General features: G+C 50.0%; 12 protein-coding genes across 12 annotated transcripts; 5 read left to right on the forward strand and 7 right to left on the reverse strand.

Annotated features, from left to right (window-relative positions):
- Nucleotides 1-512: 512 nt before the first annotated feature.
- Nucleotides 513-1,052, forward strand: PtrM4_128970 (BUR6, Class 2 transcription repressor NC2, alpha subunit (DRAP1 protein); the record flags this gene model as incomplete). Its single annotated transcript, XM_001939927.1, has 2 exons — nt 513-735; nt 790-1,052. 2 exons carry the CDS (start codon nt 513-515, stop codon nt 1,050-1,052), a joined length of 486 nt encoding a protein of 161 aa, XP_001939962.1.
- Nucleotides 1,053-2,063: 1,011 nt separating this feature from the next.
- Nucleotides 2,064-3,327, forward strand: PtrM4_128980 (Lipase-GDSL multi-domain protein; the record flags this gene model as incomplete). Its single annotated transcript, XM_001939928.1, has 2 exons — nt 2,064-2,108; nt 2,161-3,327. 2 exons carry the CDS (start codon nt 2,064-2,066, stop codon nt 3,325-3,327), a joined length of 1,212 nt encoding a protein of 403 aa, XP_001939963.1.
- A 682-nt stretch (nt 3,328-4,009) lies between these two features.
- PtrM4_128990 (uncharacterized protein) lies at nt 4,010-4,135 on the forward strand (the record flags this gene model as incomplete). The annotated part of the gene is made up of 1 exon (XM_066108903.1): nt 4,010-4,135. One exon carries the CDS (start codon nt 4,010-4,012, stop codon nt 4,133-4,135), a length of 126 nt encoding a protein of 41 aa, XP_065960895.1.
- Nucleotides 4,136-4,192: 57 nt separating this feature from the next.
- Nucleotides 4,193-4,455, forward strand: PtrM4_129000 (uncharacterized protein; the record flags this gene model as incomplete). Its single annotated transcript, XM_001939929.2, has 2 exons — nt 4,193-4,237; nt 4,288-4,455. The coding sequence occupies 2 exons, from the start codon at nt 4,193-4,195 to the stop codon at nt 4,453-4,455; spliced, it is 213 nt and encodes a 70-aa protein (XP_001939964.2).
- Nucleotides 4,456-5,398: 943 nt separating this feature from the next.
- On the reverse strand, nt 5,399-7,201 carry PtrM4_129010 (ProP, Permease major facilitator superfamily; the record flags this gene model as incomplete). The annotated part of the gene is made up of 1 exon (XM_001939930.2): nt 5,399-7,201. One exon carries the CDS (start codon nt 7,199-7,201, stop codon nt 5,399-5,401), a length of 1,803 nt encoding a protein of 600 aa, XP_001939965.2.
- A 538-nt stretch (nt 7,202-7,739) lies between these two features.
- PtrM4_129020 (uncharacterized protein) lies at nt 7,740-8,847 on the reverse strand (the record flags this gene model as incomplete). The annotated part of the gene is made up of 3 exons (XM_066108904.1): nt 7,740-8,278; nt 8,331-8,672; nt 8,724-8,847. 3 exons carry the CDS (start codon nt 8,845-8,847, stop codon nt 7,740-7,742), a joined length of 1,005 nt encoding a protein of 334 aa, XP_065960896.1.
- Nucleotides 8,848-9,902: 1,055 nt separating this feature from the next.
- Nucleotides 9,903-10,916, reverse strand: PtrM4_129030 (F-box domain containing protein; the record flags this gene model as incomplete). Its single annotated transcript, XM_001939931.1, has 1 exon — nt 9,903-10,916. The coding sequence occupies one exon, from the start codon at nt 10,914-10,916 to the stop codon at nt 9,903-9,905; it is 1,014 nt and encodes a 337-aa protein (XP_001939966.1).
- A 2,586-nt stretch (nt 10,917-13,502) lies between these two features.
- PtrM4_129040 (uncharacterized protein) lies at nt 13,503-13,684 on the forward strand (the record flags this gene model as incomplete). Its single annotated transcript, XM_066108905.1, has 2 exons — nt 13,503-13,568; nt 13,619-13,684. 2 exons carry the CDS (start codon nt 13,503-13,505, stop codon nt 13,682-13,684), a joined length of 132 nt encoding a protein of 43 aa, XP_065960897.1.
- Nucleotides 13,685-14,583: 899 nt separating this feature from the next.
- On the reverse strand, nt 14,584-15,528 carry PtrM4_129050 (CDC27 multi-domain protein; the record flags this gene model as incomplete). Its single annotated transcript, XM_001939932.1, has 1 exon — nt 14,584-15,528. One exon carries the CDS (start codon nt 15,526-15,528, stop codon nt 14,584-14,586), a length of 945 nt encoding a protein of 314 aa, XP_001939967.1.
- Nucleotides 15,529-16,415: 887 nt separating this feature from the next.
- PtrM4_129060 (Pyr-redox-2 multi-domain protein) lies at nt 16,416-17,882 on the reverse strand (the record flags this gene model as incomplete). The annotated part of the gene is made up of 2 exons (XM_001939933.2): nt 16,416-17,551; nt 17,648-17,882. 2 exons carry the CDS (start codon nt 17,880-17,882, stop codon nt 16,416-16,418), a joined length of 1,371 nt encoding a protein of 456 aa, XP_001939968.1.
- A 626-nt stretch (nt 17,883-18,508) lies between these two features.
- On the reverse strand, nt 18,509-19,993 carry PtrM4_129070 (PotE, Amino acid transporter; the record flags this gene model as incomplete). The annotated part of the gene is made up of 3 exons (XM_001939934.2): nt 18,509-18,846; nt 18,900-19,352; nt 19,402-19,993. 3 exons carry the CDS (start codon nt 19,991-19,993, stop codon nt 18,509-18,511), a joined length of 1,383 nt encoding a protein of 460 aa, XP_001939969.2.
- Nucleotides 19,994-20,022: 29 nt separating this feature from the next.
- Nucleotides 20,023-20,292, reverse strand: PtrM4_129080 (uncharacterized protein; the record flags this gene model as incomplete). Its single annotated transcript, XM_066108906.1, has 1 exon — nt 20,023-20,292. The coding sequence occupies one exon, from the start codon at nt 20,290-20,292 to the stop codon at nt 20,023-20,025; it is 270 nt and encodes an 89-aa protein (XP_065960898.1).
- Nucleotides 20,293-20,784: the final 492 nt, after the last annotated feature.

Raw genomic sequence — 20,784 nt, forward strand, 5'->3', positions numbered from 1 at the left:
GACAGAAAGCGGGCGCGGCGACATTGTCTCTGGCGTGCTCTTATCATCATCCACTGCTGGCGACGCGCAGTCACCGCAGGACGATGACTGTGACGAGGCTGAAGAAGAAGAAGAAGAAGAAGAAGAAGTGAGCTGGGTCGTAGTTTTGACGGCAGGGCAGGGCGCACGGCCCCTGATTGCGCGCAGGGCCAGGGAGGCAGAACAGCAGATAAAAGCCTTCGATGCCCCGCTCTGCCTAATTGAATTCCACACCCACACCCGCGGGAGCCTCTGGCAATTTAATTCACCGCCCGCACCACACCAAGTCCCAATCGAGCACTACCGTTTTCCTACCCTTGTCCTCGACGACTGTCCACGACGACTGTCCAATGAACAACAGCCAGTCTCCACACTCGCCAGATTTATCTTTGTCCTACTACGCTGCAACGCCTACATATAGCCCTCCCCAGCAATCGCCATATAGAAGCTCTTTTTCTTGCATCCCGCCGCCCCATTCGCCCAACTACAGCTACATGCCTCGCGGTGTCAAGAAGGAGGAGAGCATGCAAGATGCGGACTACGTGCCCGACGCGTCAGTGCCCTCCATGTCCGACGCGAACATTGATCTAGGCGGGGCAGCCACGCCCGGCGCCGACATCAACATCAAGAACCACTTCCCTGTCGCGCGCATAAAGCGCATCATGCAGGCCGACGATGATGTAGGCAAGGTTGCCCAGGTCACGCCCGTTGTTGTGTGTACGTATACGTATTAACCCCATCCCCAATACGAGTCTGACTAACTCCCCGCAGCAAAAGCGTTAGAACTCTTCATGATCTCCCTCGTCACAAAAGCCGCCGCCGAGGCAAAGTCGCGCAACTCGAAGCGCGTCAGCTCCATCCACCTCAAGCAGGCCATCACCAAGACCGAATGCTTCGACTTCCTTAACGAGATTGTCTCAAAGGTCGCCGACGCTCCGGAAAAGAACGAGGGCGATTCCATGGACGTCGACGGCAAGAAGAAGAAGACATCAACCCGAAAGAAGAAAAAGGCTGAGAGCGATGAGGACTTTTGAGCCGCTGTCGCACACTCATGACGACTTCTTCGTTAGAAGGCACGTGCAGCTGGCGCATAGTGGCAGTCTGCGCGTGCCCTCTGTCGCTGCTACTAAACATTGGCTGTTACTGATCGCGCTTCTTATACCACCACCTGGCGCTCGATTCAGTCACATCTCCTGTACCCGCGGCATCTGACAGGACCCTGCTAAACCAGGTCAAGTTGTCAATAACTTGCACCAACCTCGTATCACATTGCCTCGGCCCGCCGCACATACCTCGAGCCTTTTGCGAGACGTAAATGCTGCCTGCTGTCATCCATGTAGAGACCATGGAATACCCTCAATTGCGCAGTACAACATCACACGGCGACACGTGTGGGCTTGAGAGGCGTTTGGGTATACGAGCATTGCATGGGCGGCGTTATTTTATTTAGCATGAACAGCCACGATACCAATGAAGACGGATATGTGATTTTTCTCTACTCGGTCTGGGTTCTCCCGCACAGTCGCGAAGCTAACGGAACAATTGTTCCCACGGGCCGATAATTCGACGTCACGCTGCAGTTTACGCGGTGTGGAGCCGATGGATAAACAGTAGTCGCAACCAGAAGCCTTCCCACCAACCAGTCTCTTGTACCGTGCTATTTATCCGACCCTCTCCGCAGATCCCCACAGGTTAACCGCACCCCGGATTCATTGCAGGAATATGTTGTGCACTAGTGCCAGGCTTAGCCCAGACTTGGTCTGGTATATTGACCTTGACTCGTTCTTTTTCCCTAGAGCCGTGGTACTGGTGCCATTGAAGCGGCCAAGTATTTAACATGGTCGATCCCCAGTGGTTAATGCATCGTGGACTTGACCTCTCTTTGGTATTCATTGAGAATCGATTGGAAGATGATCTTTTCAAGGCTGGCAGTGCTCCTTGTGGGCGCTGCAGTGACCATTCAAGGCCAAGCAGTAGAGAAGAGGAATACCCACAAGATTCGTCCCAATCCTTCAGATGGCCACTGGGTTGATGCATTCGCAACCATGCCACAGCTCACAGAGCCGGCGAATTTGCCTCTGCCGCCATTCGTAAGGACATTCCGAACTACGCAATTTATGCTCGTCTAACAAGTAAACGCAGAACGGAACCGGTGCCGTTTTCGTTAACAGCACCATCCGCCAAACCCTTTACATGACCGTGAAGGCGCATCAAATCCGCCTGAAATTCTCAAACGTCTTTGGTGGATCCAGCCTCCCCATTACCGCTGTCACGGTCGCCTTGCCCTCGAACCAGACAGCGGGTATCCACCATATCCTACCCAAGACTGTCCGAAAAGTTACCTTTGGTGGTAAAGATGGTATCAGCGTGCCCAATGGTGCCTTGGCCGTGTCAGACCCTATCAACTTTGAGATATATCCCGGGCAGATAATTACTGTAACAATGTACCTTGCCAACGGTCAGAAGACCAATAGCATCACCAGCCACCCGGGCTCGCGAACAACAAGCTGGTTCCAGTCCGGAAACGCTGTCTCCTCGCCTGGCTTCACCATCACCAACAGCACCGAGCAAAACGCCACACACTGGTACTTCATCTCGAGCGTCGAAGCCTGGGCCGCACCCGAAGTCGGCTCGCTCCTCATCATCGGTGACTCCATAACTGATGGCCGGGGCTCCACGCCCGACCAAAACAACCGCTGGCCCAACCTTCTCCTCGCACGCATGCAGAAGCACTCGGCCACAAAACATATCTCTGTCGGTAACCTAGCAGCGGGTGGAAACAGGATTCTAGCCGACGGCCTCGGCCCCAACGCCTTTGGCCGCATCGACCGCGACGTGTTAGCCCACCCAGGCGTAAAATACGCCATGATCTTCGAAGGCGTAAACGACATTGGCGTTGCCGCTGCCACCACCGCCGCCCAAGACGCCATCTACGGCCCCTTGATCCAAGCCTACGAGCAAATGGTCACCCTGATGCATAGTCACGGCATACCTGTTTTCGGAGCCACTATCACCCCCTTTTCTGCGCCGTCGAATTTCACCGGACAACCGTATAGTCAGCCTGAGAGGGAGGTTACAAGGCAACGGGTCAACAAGTGGATTCGCGAGAGTGGTGTGTTTGATGCCGTTGTGGATTTCGATAAGATGCTGGCGAACCCTATTGTGCCGAGTCAGCTGGATCCCAGGTGGGAAAGTGTGGATTATTTGCATCCTGGTGTCGCCGGTTATCAGCACTTGGCTGATGAGTTCCCGTTGGAAATTTTCGAGGAGTGGGAGGATGGTGCTGATGAGTTTTCTTGGGGGCAGTAAGGGTTAGGAAGTTAGTAATGATGATTTTGTGAGCTTTACTCCTTGCGCATTGTGAGAGTGCGTGTGCGTTTTCGTGGTCATGTGATATGTGGTGAATGCTTTATGATTTCTGGTGCCTTTTAGGGACATAGTCTTATCGCTTCGTTATCTGTGTAATAGCAACATTGTAATTTTTGGTAAGGAAATTTCAATCAAGCAGGTTCGCGGAATAGCCCTTCCACTTGCCATATTCGTAGCTGTCAAAAGTTTCACGTACGCCTCGTGCATGAAACCTCATTATCCTATTTGAACAGCACTCACTCACTCGCAGCCCCAAATACTTTGACCCTACTGTCTATTTTCTCGTAAGACATGTGCTCTATTTGTATGATAGAGAACCACAAAAGTGAAATGGATAGTAGCTTTAAATGGAAAAGAAGCTTACAGATCCTTTGCTCGTGGCTGATGCCCGTTATTCGCTATCACGTGACGTGAACTAGCGAGGATGCATGCAGGTGTTGCCTGATTAGTACCTAGGTAGAGCATCTAACACCTCAATCTTTCTCTGCCTCTCACAGACCAACCATCACACACTGGGAATAGAGCTATCAGCGTCACTGCCCGCTCTCTGCGACGACCACAAGCTGCCTAGGTAGTCATGGCCGACACAAATTTGACCGAACAACAGCGCACGACAATCAGAATGCTCGATGACTACATTCTGGACCCGGATATGCTTGTAAAGAAATGTCCTCTCGATCACGGCCGCCACTACACGAGTCCCCGCTACGACCTTGGAGTCCTTCACATTCTGCCCACAGAGCTTTAGCATCATGTGTTAGGCTTCCTGGACATCGAGACACTGCTCAGCTTTCGGAGCGTTAGTATGAGCGGTATGAACTCTGTGAATTCGATGATTGAGTACCAGAAGGTATGCTGTGTTGAGTGGCGTGCGAATCCAGATGCTAATTCGTGGTATAGGTCGCAAACAATGCCAGCAACAGCATCCGCATGGCTATCAGTATTCAGACGGCGCACAAATTCACCATCAAGGACCTCTTCGCAAAACTCTGCCAAAGAATGTGTGATGGCTCTGGTTGTGACAAGTTCGCGCCTTACTTGGACGCACAGTCCGCAACAATCAATTAAGTGGGTCCTAGAAGGTTCAGATTGGATTGATTGATTACCGCTTTAAGCCTAGTAGTTACCTATAGGAGTTTAAGCCCTACCTAGATAGGTAAGTGGGTCTAGGAGAGTGACCGGATTGAATTGATTGTTGCGGAGTCTACTTGGACGTCTTCACCCTTACTCGACGATGTCTTTCAGTTGGTGGTGGCTATCTATATCCCAGAGGTCCCATGTTGTTGGAAAGCTTCTTACCACCTCCAGATGAGAACATAGATCCGACTCCTGATCAGAATGCGTTATTGTCGCTCTCTAAGTTTGAAGCGATCAAGGGAAGGCATTCCAAGTACTGGAGCTCGATTGATACGTCTGACATGGGCGATTGCACAACGTACTACGATTTTAGAGAAGTCGAGGCCTCTACTAGATTTGGTAGCATTTACGGTTTGGATGACTTCTATAGTTACCGGATTGATCTTGGCTGGAAGTTATGCTCAGTCCGAGCTCCTTGGCTGAACATCAATGGAGTTGAAGTTGAACACGGTATATTCTGTGAGCTGTGCGAGGTACCTTGGAACATGCACGATGAAGAGACTCCAACATCGATCAGTGAAAGCAAATTGGACTGGTCAGATTTCGGATTTGGTGGTGGTTACCTACCAGACCCTATGTATATCCTTTTCATGTCGACGGAAAAACTCAAAGAGCATATGGAAAAACATCGTTCGGGTCAGTAGGGGCCAAGGGGAAGAATGAGATTATAGTCGACTTTGATAGGTGCAATAGTGTAGTGACCATAAGTTATGGAATTCTATTGCGATGATCGCTTAGACAAATAACAAGACTTCATTACTGAATACATGAAAATAACGTGCGAAACAGAATAACGATATCTAAAAGCCTCCGAAAAACTTCCAGGAATGACAATACCATAGAGTTAACCACCACTGATGAGAATGCCAAAGCACTAGTCAAACACACTCTTACGACTCCACTTACTCGCTCCCCTAATTCTCTTACCAAAAATGTAGAAGACAAATGGCACAGGAATCAGCAATGCCGCAAAACCACCCGTAATACTACTTGCAGGCCCAACGCCAATGTTATGATACAGCGGTGTGACCACCAGCGGGAAGGCGCCAGCAAAAACGCTTCTTAGAAAAGTATTGGCCGCCACTGCGCTCGCAGCGTACAACGTGAACGTGTCGACAAGGTAGTTCAGCGCGGCCTGGAAAATTGTGAAGAAGCCCGTGCCCATCAATACCAATCCAATTACTGGGGCAATCCAAGGGTACTCTGGGCCAGCAGTCCAGCCCATGATGAACTGGCCAACGGAGAAGAGTGCTGAACCGAGCATCATAGGAGGTAGACGTGCCTCGGGCACGGCACGGTCGCCGGCTGCATGGTATACTTTGTTGTATAAGATTTGATTATATGCGTTGATGCTGCAGCCGATCATTGCCCCGACCAAAATGCCCAAGAAAGGCAGTGTAGCACTCACCGCAGGCCAGCCTCTCAGTTCCCGGAAGATGATTGGTATACCTCCCAGTTGCATGTATAAGATTCCATAGCAGAAGCTAGCATACAAAGCCACCAGAAAGCAGATGGGGGTCATGAGGAGCTGGATTGGTCGAATCAAGAACTTCTTAGACAGTTCCTTGATGCTCACGTCCCACTCTTCGAACTTTGTATGAAGCGCCCAGTTACCAGTCTCGTGACGCAGGCGGCGTGCTTTGTAGATGAGTAGCTTTGGGGGATAAGATTCGTCGATGAAGATGAGGTCGACAAAGAGTATGCACGCTTGAAGGATTCCGGTGAAATATTCCGTCCAGCGCCAGCCTAGAGATGGGGTTGCGACGAATGCAGCAGAAACGATAGGCCCGAGACATGGTCCCCCGACAACCGCCATAGCGTAACCGGCCATAGCCATAGCACGCCATGCGGGACTGTACAGGTCGCCCAATACACCTCCAGTATTCGTCACCGGTGCGCTGGCGAAGAAGGCTCCAAAGAATCGCGTGATCATAAGCGTTTGGAAGTCCTTCGCCACTGCGCTTCCAAAGCTGAAGCAGATGGCAACGAACATGGGCGTCAGGACAGCGATGCGTCGCCCGTAGACCTCAGATAACGGTGCCCAGAGTAGAGGTCCGAGACCAAAGCCGAAGAGGAAGAGTGTTGTTCCCAAGACGGCGACTTGATTACCTACGTTGAACTCCGCAGCTATTTGGCGTGTACCGGCAGAGTAGGAAGAGGAGGCCCAGGTAGCGCTCATCGTGGTCAAGCCGTACATAAGCGTGGTGTTGATCTTCTTCTTTGTGGGCCAGTTCACGGGTCTGTATGGATCATCGTCACCATCAAAGTCGACAAGCACATCGTGTGTTGTTGGCTGATGTGCTAGAGGGTGTGAGAAAGGGGCAACATTTGGTCGTGTGCGTATACGAGAAAGTACAGTGTCACGCCTGGATATTGCTCGACTCAATGGTTGATTCGGACCGCTTGCCGTGCCTGTTGCTACTCGGTTTTGGGTATGACTGCGTCTACTCCGTGATCGCGAGATGCTGTCGTGTAATTCCTTTCTTGATGGGCGGTGGCCATCGTGGTCGGTTTCCTTGTCTTCTTCTTCCTCATAATCGCCCGATGATGTTTCTGTGATTGACGTGTCCCTCTGCCGTGATCTAGGCTGCCTGCCATTCTCTAGGTCGACATCCATGTGCGATGGCTGTTGTGGCGAGGGCATCGTATCTTCTGATTTCTCGTAATCAAACACCATAGTTCTGAGTCGAACAAGTATTTTATTTCAGTAAAAAGATTTCTCCCCTCTCCGCGGAACGAGCGATTGGGTGGGGCACCAAGAGAATTATTCGTTTAAATTGGTTGATGTTGGAATACAGTAGATATCCCCAATGGCTCTGGTATAACAATGTCCAGCATAGCACGAGAAAAAGATTGCAGCATCGTTGAAATATCTAGTTTCGACAAAGTCCACCCCGGCGTTCGCTGTTCTGCTTCTCCGGTCAGTGTGACGTAGATGTTGCTTGTTAATATGTCGAGCTAACCCAACCTGGCTAAGCCCTTTCATTGCTCAGCATTTGGTGATATCCCCATCGTTATTTCCCTGTAGCACACGGAAATACCTCGGGGCAAGAGACGCCCCCTTGTGCAAAAGATGAAAATAGAAGAGAGTCGTCGTGCATCGGAGAAAAACACTGAAAGCTAGCCGGCGCAATGACGTACAAGACCCTGAAAAGCGAAACGGAATCCCTAGGCAGCTATTCTGGAGTTCCAACAACAAGAGGCTGGTGGGTAGCTTACAGGGCCCCCGGTGTGTTTGAGACAGCTGTTGCAGCCTTCTCGCAATCCTCTCCCAGTGGTACAACAGGACTGCCATAACCTACCGTCTGCGCGCAAGCCGACAAGCCGTATACAGATTGATAGAAACCCGATCCATCCGGGCTAGCTTTTTGAAGAACTGCACTGAACACGCTAGCACCCGCTGAAGGCCCAAGTGTCACGTTTCCGGATCGGTATGTCGGTTGTGCGGTGCTGTTGGTGAAGAAGACCGTGTTACGTTGACACTTGGTGCTGAATACGCTGTCAAGGTTCCCAAGAATCAAAGGTTGATTGATAAGACGCTTCCAAATAGAGAGGGAGTACCTGGGTGATGCTTGGTTGGGCTCACTGACGAACTTGAGATCGATAGCTTCAGAATATAGCCCTGGGCCGGTGACCGGATTAGGTGCTTGCGCCCACTTGGAATTTATGCCCAAGGATCCATCGCTGTATGCCTGAAGAGGTGCTTTCATTGGAATGAAGGCTCCAACGCGTGTGAGAAGCCCACCTATAGTTGCTGGATCAAATGTTAGTCAGGCTAGCAGCGAAGACGGAATCGCTGCGTTTACCGACTACGGAGGGAATGAGACCAAACACATAACCCTGAGTTACTTCATCCACGCCTGCTAGATATGAAACGAGAGGCGCATTGAATGGCGTATTGGAACTGCCGATGCCGACATATGGTATCATAGAGGTGGCTACCATCAATCCTGTAGCTAGTTGGAAACCGCCTTGTCGAATATCGCCGTTCATTCCGGCAGATACAAGGACAGGATGCATCCCCACAGGGAAGTCTAGCTCCTCAGGAATGGGTAACAAGTTCAGTCCTTGTAGAGTTACCAGGTTCGGGATAGACTCCCTCAAAGCTTTCATAATATCTTCTTTTGGAACAGGAACAACAAACCAGCCTATATGACGGATCAGTCACATACAACATATCCATGAGATATAATACACACTCAACGTGGCGGTCATTGTTCGATCCTGCTGGTTGTATATGGCGACTTCATTTGGGCATGTTGCAGTTTGTCCAGCAACAAGCGCTGCAGTAGAGAGAATAAGTGTGAAAAAGAATCGTGCCATGGTATTGGCGATAAGATGAAGTCTAGGGAGAGGGTCGAATTGCAAATCGAGACAGCTGCTTATATGGAAAGGTGCGTCCCTCTCGGACAAAAACCATACGCTAAGTTGGCATGTAGATCATAGCGGCTCTGTACCTCACTCAACACACCTTCTGAGCTCTAGACACTACCGAAAAGGACATGTTAGTTTAAGGCATTTGTGACCGGCTGTCAATAGCCCTATACCTCCACGTAGGGAGTACGTCATGATTACTCTTATTTGCGCTAGCAGACACCTAGCCTATGAGTTGTTTTAATTTCTATTTCCAGACCCACTTTGAACCAGGGACTAGCGGAAAGCCGCTGTTGGAGATCAGGAAGATCAGCAAGAGGGTTTGAACGATCCGGGTCGACCTGATGACGATCCGATTTTGGATGAAGGGGCAACTTCAACATGGGGCTAGAAACTCCTGAGATCTGCTAGTTGTGTTCCGTTCACGTACACAGATAAACAGTCGTGGAGTACTTGGAGGTACGATATGTATAATTACTGCACTCGAATCATATGTGGAGCTTGAGACTACCGAATTGACCTGATACAGCGTCAGGGTCTTGCCTTAGCTTTGAGAACTTAGAGCTACCAAACACCGATGCTGAAATTTTAATGATTATATACCAGTGGGGCCTAGTTTCGGCCTGGAGTAGATATCGATGACGAGTCCAAGAGGGAGATAGGTAGCAGTGGGGAGCTAGAGGCGCGAGAACATCACTCTAAAAGCGGCTCGTGCTACATTTGAACTCCTGTTCGCCATACTAAGGTGGGACATACATCACAGGCACTAGGCAATAGGAAATCAACAGCAGTTTGTTACATACCTCTGAACGAGGATCGGGGATATAATTCATTCTTCGCATTCCTTACTCCTAATCTCGCTATTGCAGGTAGCTCAATCGATCGCTACCTGAGTAGCCTCACGCAGCCAGCTACCTCTGAGCAATAACTCCTATGGTGTACCAATCTTCCGATCAACAGATCAGAACGCAATAAATCGACACTTTCGTTCATACGCAATGCCCTCAAAGCTCCATATGGCCATTTTGACTACCGTCGTTACCACCATGTGCCCTGCGTGCATGCTCCACCAAGCCCTCTTTTGTCCAGATTTCACAGACTCTCGTGTCCAAATTAGGGGTGATGCTTGTTTGCAACACTGACAGGTTGGATATTGCCTCTCTATCCTCTTCCATGCAACCTGGGCATTGCATGCCGCACTCAAAGCTCATACTTGTCTTACTCAGCCAAGGTGCAACCACTACGCTGATGGTCTTGTACAGCACGTTCATAACCTGATCCTCGCTATCTATGTACTGGCTGACGAACTTTTTCCCGTTATCGAAAGCATTCATGTCGATGAAAACATTTCCAGGTCGGATTTTCGTGAGCGTGTGTGTCGAGCCGTATTTGCACAAGGGCCGAGATACGAAATATGTGCCTGGTACTGGTGTAAAGCGAGGAACATGCTCAGGTACCCAGTTGTCTGGCGCATTCTCTACCTGCATGTCTGACTGTATGGACCCGTCGTCGTCCTGCACAGGCAAATCCAGCAATATCCGTGGGGCGAGTTTGCCAGGACAACAACCATTTTGGCTGAGACAAAGGCGACTGCAGGTGAAGAGACAAATGTAGTGTGCAAGCGTGCCACAGTCGGCGCATCCGCGTTCGCAAAGCGCATCGAACAACTGAGAAATAGTGTAATTTTCGTGCATACCGATTGCGATGGACATGCGTAAAGCCATCGGTGCGTTCATGACAATCTTTTGGTATTCCAGTAAGGTATTGACGAGGCTGAGAGCTGGCTTGCTGACCCGACGGAATACGAGGAGGGCCTTGATGTCGAGAAAAGAGAGAACCTTTTGTTGTAGTTCGATTGGCAAAGCATCCAGGGCTCCCAGAGAGACATCATATTCAAGCGAGAGTGTGAAGTCCTGGTTTCCGTAATCGAGGGGATATCGGGTTTCCAGAGCGTCTTCATCGACGATGCCCTCCCGGAGGTGCTCGAAAGTTTCCTGTTGTAATCGCACAAAATCCATACCGCCGCAAGGTTGACTGATAGTCGAGATTAAGTCAAGGTCAAAGAGAGCGCCTGGGCAGTATGAATGTGAGGAAGTGGTGTGGCAAACTGATTTCCCAAAACCAGGCTAGTTATTAGGTTGCAGGCTCGCGCACGCTAAACCCCAATAGATTGTAACATGTGTGGGACTTCATTCAAATTCACTGTCAATTATCAATAGACGCTAGTAATTTCCACTCGTGTGTCCCGATGACGTAATTATCGAGCTCAAGATAACCCTGCCAGCCATATTGAATAATAATAAGGCGTAAATGCAGGGTATTGAAAGGGCAGCTCTTGATATTAGGCATGAGCTGCCAGTGCAAATCGAGAGAAGTGTGCGGAAGATTCAGTAATCGCGAATACTACAAAGGAAGCAATGTGACTGTCAATCAAGGGATGTATTTACACGTGCAAAAAAGTTCGGGCAAGCTAAAGACCAATTTGTTACTATGTGGGTAGTAATTATGCTTAACACAAATCAACATATGCTTTTATTGCAATTTTCTCAGCCCGAATTCCCATTGCCAAATACCGACAGGTACAAAGCAAGTATCAGAAAACCCCTTCTTCTTTAAACTCAACGGAGAGCCTACGGAAGAGATGATGCGAAAGTCTTTACTTGTCGACTATTTCTCAAAATTCCAACGCAATTGGCAAATGGCGAAGTTGATCGCGAATGTCATGTTTTATAAGGACCCGAAAAAGTATGCAAAGACTTCCAACAATCTGGAACAGCAGCGCTACTCTCATAATGACTTCGTGGTTGTGGATTTACATGAATTCCTCCCAAATTTATCATGTCTAAGCGTTATGACTGTCTTCAAACGTATTGAGAATGAGTATGAGCAGGTGGCAACGTCAGTAGTTGCAGCGTCATTTGTGACCTCGGGCGTCATGTGTGTAGGGCTTGTCTAGCATCGAGCTTTGGCCTACATCCTACCTAGGTAGAACTGCGCCGCACAACCTTCCATGTCAAATTACAGTACGCACAGTGCCCAGTTCCTCGTCTCAGTAGCCTGAAAATATGACAACGAGGCCCGAGCGATGGATGCTGCACGGCCACGTTCGTGGGCATGTCTTGTATCGACTGCTCTGGAACGCCTTGGGCACTCAAGATGATATCGAAATCGCAGCGGCATCTTGCGATCAGACGATCAAAATCCTCTTTGTGATCAACTGCTAGCTAATGATTTTATCGCTATGTCGACGCTCACTCGTGTTGACCAGTTGTGCGCGGGCGAGTGCATGGACAAAGTGGATGTTCTTGTGGAGGGCCATCAGTACACACCGCCACCTGCTCTAACTTAAGATTATGAGGACGGTGAATCCTACCTAGGTAGTAAACTAGAACAATTCGTCACTGGAACGCATGCATAACTCAATCTTTACACAGAGAAGGTCAGAAGGGCCGAGGGAGAGTAGTATGGAAAGTGGTCATGAACAAGGGCGGCACTAGGCCAGGGCCATTAACGATGAGCCTTACCTATCCCCCAAACATTGCATGGTTTTTGGGGGAGTCTTTACAGCGTAGATCGCTCAAACCGTGTACTTTACCACTGACTTTTTGCCGAGGTAGAGGACTTCCGTTCGACAGATCAGTTTTGAACGCGACTACCGGTACGACTGGCCCATTCGCGCGAGCATAATCCATAGCCAAGTATTAAGCGTTGGTTCAGAAAGGCGCATGACGAGCCAAGGTGTTCCTCTGCCAATATACTCTTTCTGATATTTGATTATCCTAGTACTCCACTGGAACTACGGGGTCAGATCCAGACCGACAGTAATATGATGTATTCGACACCAAGCGTTATCTATGTACATTAGAGGTATGTATCTACATTGAGAGACGTTCCCTTGTGCACGCTATAGGGCTATCGGCATTGTTCTAATTATAGAACAATTACTTAGTGCCACTTTCTTACGCTGACGTTGTGATGACTATGCCGGGCCGACATTATGGCGACTCTGTTGGGCCGATATAAGTCTTCGGCCTATCTCGTTGGTACATCTATTCCATCGAGGCTGTGCTACTATCTAGCTTCCCTATATCTACCAATACGCTGCATTTCAACGACTTGTCGAACTCCTCATGTTGTCGAAATGGAGCCCATAGTACCAATCAATCTTCATAGCACTGTATAGCAAAGGCATAAGATTAGAGTTTCTACGGACTGACAATTGACCCTTGTATCTCAACAAAGAAGGCCAAGGCGATCAGCATTAAGTACGTAGCGGTCAATCTTGGAAACTACAAAGGTGGCTGCATACGAATATGAAGTTACACTATAGGGATCTGATGTTCGCTATACTTTCTCTCCTGGTCGTATTCCAGGTTGTGGAGGCATGCGGTGTGTTACGAGTAATATTGCCTAGTGATGCTTAGGAAAACAGAGGGGCTAAAAGTGGGCTCATGGTTAGACTGACAGGCCATCATACCCCTCTTAGAAAACATATTTAGTGTCGGACGTTGTACAACCTTGACCTAACATCAGTTCCGAGCAGCATTACACCTTCACAATCAACTCCTACAACTTATCTATCCGCGATTATCAACCCAAACAAAATGCGGCTCAGCGTTATCACCGTGACGATCTCCATGCTGTCCTTGACAACCGCTCAGCCTTATTGGGTACACCAACCATCATTTTCGCCTTTGATGAACGACACTGACAGCCACAGACTTGTGTAACCAAAGATGACAGGGAAGCGAAGAGAATCCAAGATTTCGAAAAAAAATTATCCTAATGGAATCTGCTATATCCCTGGCGGTTCGGCGACTGCGCGGTCATGCAATGATGTAAGAAGCAGCGGTACCACATGTATATTGGAAAATTCTAATAATCTACGTCCAGGGCTTCGCTTGCATAGTCAACAGGAATGGTATAGTAACAGTTATACTTAGCCAGGGACCGATTTACTAACTATGTTATAGGATGCATCCCAATTGACGCCTTCACAGCGAACTGCTCTTAACGAATACCGAGCTCCCTATCTCCAATCAAGACTACTATGGTTACCATCAGCATGATACTTGGCTCGATATCGTGTAGCACTTTCTACTACTACCTGGTTGAAACTCGGTGAAGTGGGAGAGAATATCAGTTCGGAGTATCCTATAGTTGTATGCAGAAGGAGTGCTATAGAGCTTATAATTGTCATCAAGTTTGCGCAAAATGTTCATGTTCAGTGTGCTGCACAACGTGAGGTAAGGAAAATACGCAAGGGTAAGAACAGTAGTGGATTATCATTTGGTAGAGTGACGGGGCACGAAACCTGCGTGGTCTTTCTACTGTTGTAGACCATTGCTGACACTGAATGCATGGTGTATTACAAATTACAACTGTGTATATGGTACCAAGACGTTCGATCTACGAACAAAGCCGTGTCGTGGGTGAGAAGAAAGGCTTGAGTGGGGTATATGGCGAATTGGCAGAGGTGGACCTCCCCCTAACGCCATTCGCAAAATCAAAAGCACGCCGTATCTTACATATCGTACATCTCTCACAACAGAATCAAGCAAGTGCTCGAACAAAGGTCCGAAACGCCGCGCTGAATAATGGCCCGGAATCCCGTAGTCTTACATATATTACGACGTGCTCTCGTGGGCACATGTAGGTTTCATCACAGCAGGCGAGTAAGGTAACTCAGAAGAAGCCTCCCTTGCTCTTCCCTAGTTTGGGGCTCATGGGCCCAAACAGCTTTGTGTCTGTGTTCATCTTCTTCGCAAAAATCAAGTAGGCCTCGAGGGCTTCTTCCTGCGTCTCAAATGTCTTATCGCGGTTCATCCACATCTTCAGGTATTTGTCCGCACTCACGTCTTTCAGTGCCGCATACCATTCACCTGAAGATCGTTGTCGCAGCGATATCGCTAAGTTCTTGCCCTTGAGGCCTGTGACCTTTGAGACTTCACGGAGACAAGCGGTGCGCAGTTGGCCATACTCGTCGTCTTCGAGCGAGGAGCTGGAGGAGCTACGCTCCAGCTTAGGGCGTGACGAGGTGCGAGTTTCGGGCTTGGGGCGTGACTGCTTCTTGGGCTCGGGGGCAGATTTGAGGGCAGGTTTCGGCTCGGGCTTCTTCTTGAGTGGCACGGCCTTGGGTTCTGGCACCTTCTTTGGTGGTGCTGCTGCTTTCGTAGGTGGCATCAACTTTGTCTGCGAGCTTGTCTTTTTCGATAAGGATGACTTTTCAGCCTTCTCTGTTCTGGACGGCTTATCGGTCTTGGAAGCCTTTTCAGCCTTCGGAGGTGCGGACGATGCGGTTTTGGGTGGCGCAACGGATTTGGATGTGGGGTTGGACGGCGATGGTGGTGGACTTGTCTTCTCTGGCTGCGCTCTCCTCGCCCTAAACTGCTCGAGAGGACTTGGCCATGCGCCTATAGGCTTTGGCGTTTCTTCAACTGGAGGTGGCGCATTTCTTGTCCTCGATAGCTTTGCAGGTGTCTTTGGCTCTGGACTTGGCTTCGGTGCTGCTGCAGCCTTTGGCGGGGCGCCTCTCCTTCCCGTCGCAACTGGTGGAGGTGTAGGCGCATCTGCTGGAAAAGCCGCCTCCCCAAACAGCTGTCGCGCTCGGTCCTTTACGCTGGGAAACATGGTGTGTTGAGAGAGAGAGAGTCTGGGGTGATATGGCAGAAATCGACTGTACTGTTTGCTGGTGTATCAGATAATGACGGCGTAATTATGATTAAGAGGTACTGTTGTTACAAGAAAGCAAGCGCGCATCAGGGTCGGACTTGCGATGTGGAGGAGAGCGATGCCAGTTGTTTCGGTGCCTAGCCCGTGTTCCCTCAACGCGTCCCTTTGCGCATCGACCAGCATGCGAACAGGTGACCACATCCAAAATCTGCGGAAATGAGCTAGCTGCCGCTTCCAGAACGCCTTGGAACCATCTCGGAATGTACTTGCAGTAGGTAGTCCAACGGGCGCAGTTGTTTTTCCTTGACCGCCTATCCATGGAGACCGTGTATGCGATGCAGACGCAATATACAGCAGAATAAACCCTCTGTGCGAGCCATGCGAAGAGCTGAACTCATCTTACTACACCTCAGCGCGACGGGCGTACGTTTGCAGCGTAACCAGCCACAGTGGCCCCCCCTTTCCGGAGTACCGGGCTGTGCGGAAATTTGAAACGGGATTCAACATGGTGGCAACCACGCTATCAGAAGACACGACGGCCCTGACAGTTCAACATCAGCTCGTACGAAGATTTCCATGCCGTACGTCGTTCAAGGATGATAAAAATGAGTTGAAGGTGTGACGCGACAAGGTGAAGCTATCTGAAGACGCATGATGCAGGTTGCATATGCAGATGCACGTCAGCGACCACGTGCGGAAAACGGTCTCGGGATCAAAAGTTTAGTGCGCTCCACCTTGCTATTTGCGGTCCTGGTAGTGTTCATCCCCCGCAAACACGGCCCTTCCCCCAGCGTTGAAAACACTCCAGATCCTTGCCGAGTAGGCTGTTCTCCAGGAACCTCTGCCTATGCCTCCGAACTAACCGGCTTAATCCCCACCTCGGTCATCTTGGTCGCTTCAATCTCTTCGACGGGACTATCCGCCCTCTCCACCACATCGGTCAAACACAGATACTTCAGGGTACTCGTCCAGGCCAGGTCATCACCAAAGTACGACTTCATAACCTCAACACCATACTTTATGCCGTTCTTCGGGTCATACGTCAGACATTGCTTTCCAACTGCAATACCAATAACAGCATCCCATGCGGGTAGCTCGGCCGTGCCATATTGCTCTGATGAAGGGGGAAGCTCCGAGTTCAACATGGCAGAATATATGTTTTGAGCAGCCGTCTGGCCCATGACCGTCGCGCTACCTGCGCGCTTAATGCCCGACCAGGCAATGACGTCACCAACACCAAAGTGACAGGAAGCGTTTGGAATGGTGTCTTTGAACATGAGCGATTGGTGGACCATGATCTCCTTGTCTTTGTTCAAGCACTCCTTGGGTAGAACATGCGTGGTCGGTGTGCCTTTTCTCGTAAAGTCGACGACAAAGTCTGCTGTTACAGGGTCGCCATTTGCGAGTGTGACGGTGAATTGTCCATTGGGCAGACTCGTGCTGGATGCCCTACTACCAAGAATAAGGTCAACACCCTCTTCCTGCAGAAGTATCTTCACGCGCTCTTTGACGTCTGCAGGTAGTGGCTCGGAGGAGAGGACTTCGCTCCGTGAGTGTACCAGCGTAACCTCAATATGTGGGTAATAGCTCTTGATCTCAGCAGCAAATTCAACCCCAACAGCACCCGCGCCAATGACTACTACTCTCCTTCCTTGGCCTTTCGATGCGTCACCGCCAGTGATTTTCTCGATGAACGCCTTGGCATCTCTTTGATACTCTTCGAAGCTTCCGGACTTGGGAACGGCGGGAAAGGTCCTCTTTAGGCCAGTGGCCATGACGAGGTAGTCATATGTTTGTTGATGTGTCTTGCCATTACCGTCGCACCATTCGGCGACCTTGGCTTCTGGGTTGATGTTCTTAACACTTCCATGGTTGAAGCGGAGGTTTGGTTGTTTGAGCTCATTGAGATGACTGAACCTCTTCCACATTTGGTTTGTATGCTTCGGTGTGACATGAGCGAGTGGAGCACCAACAGAGTGGACTATGATTGCAAGCGTCAGTGAAGAGTCTCACAAGACGAAGCTCCGATGTGGGGGCCAACGAGCAAGGCCTCGGCTAGCGGGGTAGTACAACGCACAGTAACCGTCTCGCTCATCGATAACGGTGATTTCAACCCCTCTCCTACTTTGCGCCCCCTTGAAATCCGGGCCGCCTGGATAGACACTCTGTCGTGGCTTCCCTTGTGCATAATCGAGGAGATTAACCACGGCAGATATACCGCCGTATGCGCAACCGACAACAAGGACGCGGTGAGGATTGCCTACGCTCAGGCTCAAGCCCTCCAACGAGTTGCTAACGCCCGTAAGTCTCATTGCAAAGTTCGATCTGATAAGGTAGGGATAGGGGAAATGTGATGGAGATGAGATGATCTGATTAGATTGGCAAAACGCCCGCTTCTTATTGCCATCAACACACCGCACTCCGGAGATGGGAAATCGGTTAGTCCTAAGCGCACCTCCACTTGGGCTGCCTGCTGTCTGCGACTGATCCACTGTTGTCGTCGCAGAGGGAGGGTAGCGAGATGCGATTGGTGGAAGACCCGCCGTCTTATCAGATCCGAGTCACTTCCGATGCAAATTTTATCTGATGCCCCACATATCGACATGTGCCACCTCCGCTTCCTCAACAGCCGGAAGGTGCGCAATCGAGCCTGGAACGTTACTACGCCTAGATGGAGGTATGAATCGCTCCGATTCAGCAGTTTTAACATGTTCAGTCCGTGTCTTCGCGTCTGACAACTATCACATCTGACAATAAGCGTTGTGGAAAAGGGAAAGGATCAGTGTATTTGAATTGCATTATAGTTCAACATTAATTTAAATCATATCACCTCTAGGTCTGCACATGTCTCGTTTTCACGTACACCGTCCGAACTATAACGACCGAGCCCAAATAGATGTGAAGCTTCTGTACTTTCGCTTCCCCATTCACTCAAGACTCATTGTCCCTTGAATCCTTCAACAAGTACGACTGGGCCCTTGTAATGTCTCCGACCTCTGATGACATAGTCTAGCAGACACAGGATAGCGACGGCTACGAACATGACCACCGCCCAGTTGAAGTTATCCAGTGCGACTGGTGTAGACTCTGGCCAAAAGCACCAGAAGAAGGCGTGTGTCGAGTACAATACACCACCGATGTTGATGGGAACGCCCCATTTGCCGAGCGACCAACGGCAGGAAGGGAGAAGTTCGGGGTGGCGGATACGTCGGTAGAGAACAGCGCCGATAGAGAACATGTATGTTATCATCAGGGCTACTACGTTGAGAGATATGACTAAAACACGTCACTGGGTTGCAAGGGAAAAGGTAGATGATGACAGAACTTACTAGCGTTGAAAGCAACATCTGAGCCAATATTGATCAAGCTCAAGATAACGGTGATGAGGCAGGTGATCGTCACAGCGTTTGCAGGTACCTGTAACTTTGGATCCACATGGCCAATCCAGCTGCTGAATGGCAACCCCTTATCTCTAGCAAAAGCCCACGTCTGGCGCGAAGTTGACAAGTTGAAGGTCAAAGTGCCGGCGAAGATGAGGATAGTGGGAATAGCGTTGAGAGCTACAACACCCCCTGCAGATACTGCCTGGCTAAATACCCACAGATGCGGATACCCACTAGCATCGTCGAGCGCAGCTCTTACGTCGGTAACCATAAACATGTAGCTAACGAGGAAAACCATGCCGAGTAAACCGTTCATCAGGTATGCGCCCATCATGGCACGAGGAACAGTCTTGCCCGCGTCTTTGATCTCTTCGGCCATATGAGCTGCAGAATCGGAACCTGCAATGCCGTCAGTATCCCTTGGAGAGCAGCATGTATTTGGACTTACAGATACAGGCATAAATTGCCGAAATCTGGCCAACCATGAGTGCCAGTCCAGTCGAGCCCCAGTTGCCTTCGTTGGTGAAATGTGTAAATGTCACTTCTGCTGTTGCCCGCGGAGACAAGACCCAGAACACGATGATGATGGCCAAGAAGCCAAAGACGTGTACAACCAACATGATGTTTTGAAACAGCGGCATGAACTTTGAGCCCCAAATATTGAGCGTCCAGACCAAGATGGTCACGGCAATTACCATGAGTGTTCCTTGCCAGTTTGTAGGCGAGTAATCTGGATACATTACGACGACCGAGGACTGTATCAGCGTGCCGACAAGGAAAGGCCCGGAGGCTGTGCCGGCCTGCCACGAGAGCGTTGACATCCATCCGATGAAGTAGCTGAGCGGCTTTTGAACGCTAGGAGGAGAGAATTCCGAAACCCAGTGATATTGGCCGCCTGCAGTTGGGGCCATGGATGCCATCTCAGCAAGAGACAGCATCACTGTGCTGAAGCCGAACCAGGTCCATACGAAACTCCAGATGAGCCCAGCTGGGCCACCATCGGACAGACCTGTATAAGTTGCGCTTGTCATGGTCAGCATTTCGACTATCAAATTCCAATTAGTTATACTCACGTAAGGAGGACCTCCCATGTTCCTTGGAGAATAACAGTAAAGGCGAGTGCGGACAATGGTCGATAATTCCTCTTCAACTCCTGCACCTTGCCCATGCGCTCCATGTCAGCGCGATCGGCTCTTGTGTGACCTCGTAGAGAATCATGATAGTCCTGGCTCTCATCTTCATCGTCAAATCTTGCCGCATGCGTCCGCGATTCCAAAGCAGTCTGCTTGTCCATGGTCCCAAGCGGCTGGCTACCCCCAACACCGTCGTAAGCAGACATGGCTTACTCGCAGCAGATATGCAGGAACGTGGCGCCACAGGTAAGCTCAAACAAAACCAAAGAGTACAAAAACGAAAAAGTAGGCGCAGCAGGGCGAAAGGAGCGAAGAAAGGGATTTCCTCATGCGAGTAAAGACATGCGTGCATTAGATTGATGTGGGCTCAGCCAGGCAGTCTGCCGCATCCCGGTGGGACCACTAAGCCTATCAACCACCGGGCGATGATTCCTCACATGGACCAGGGTTCAACGATGCACATGGCTTTTGTGCGCCTGTTACTCAACAGAAATCGTTACGGTGCAGCTTGCATGTGTTCCATCTGCCACTAGTCCAGCCGTGCCACGGGCCGCAGCCCTCATCTAGAGCTTTTGGCGCAACCGGTTTCTTGGCTGCCGATGCAGGAGGTCGTATACGAATTGCATATACAGTACACATGCCGCGGCTCAGACCAGAAGAGAAAATGCCCCGAACCGAGACCATGATGCGATCTTCTG

Source organism: Pyrenophora tritici-repentis, chromosome 7, assembly GCF_003171515.1.
Source record: "Pyrenophora tritici-repentis strain M4 chromosome 7, whole genome shotgun sequence".
NCBI classification, from domain to species: Eukaryota; Fungi; Ascomycota; class Dothideomycetes; order Pleosporales; family Pleosporaceae; genus Pyrenophora; species Pyrenophora tritici-repentis.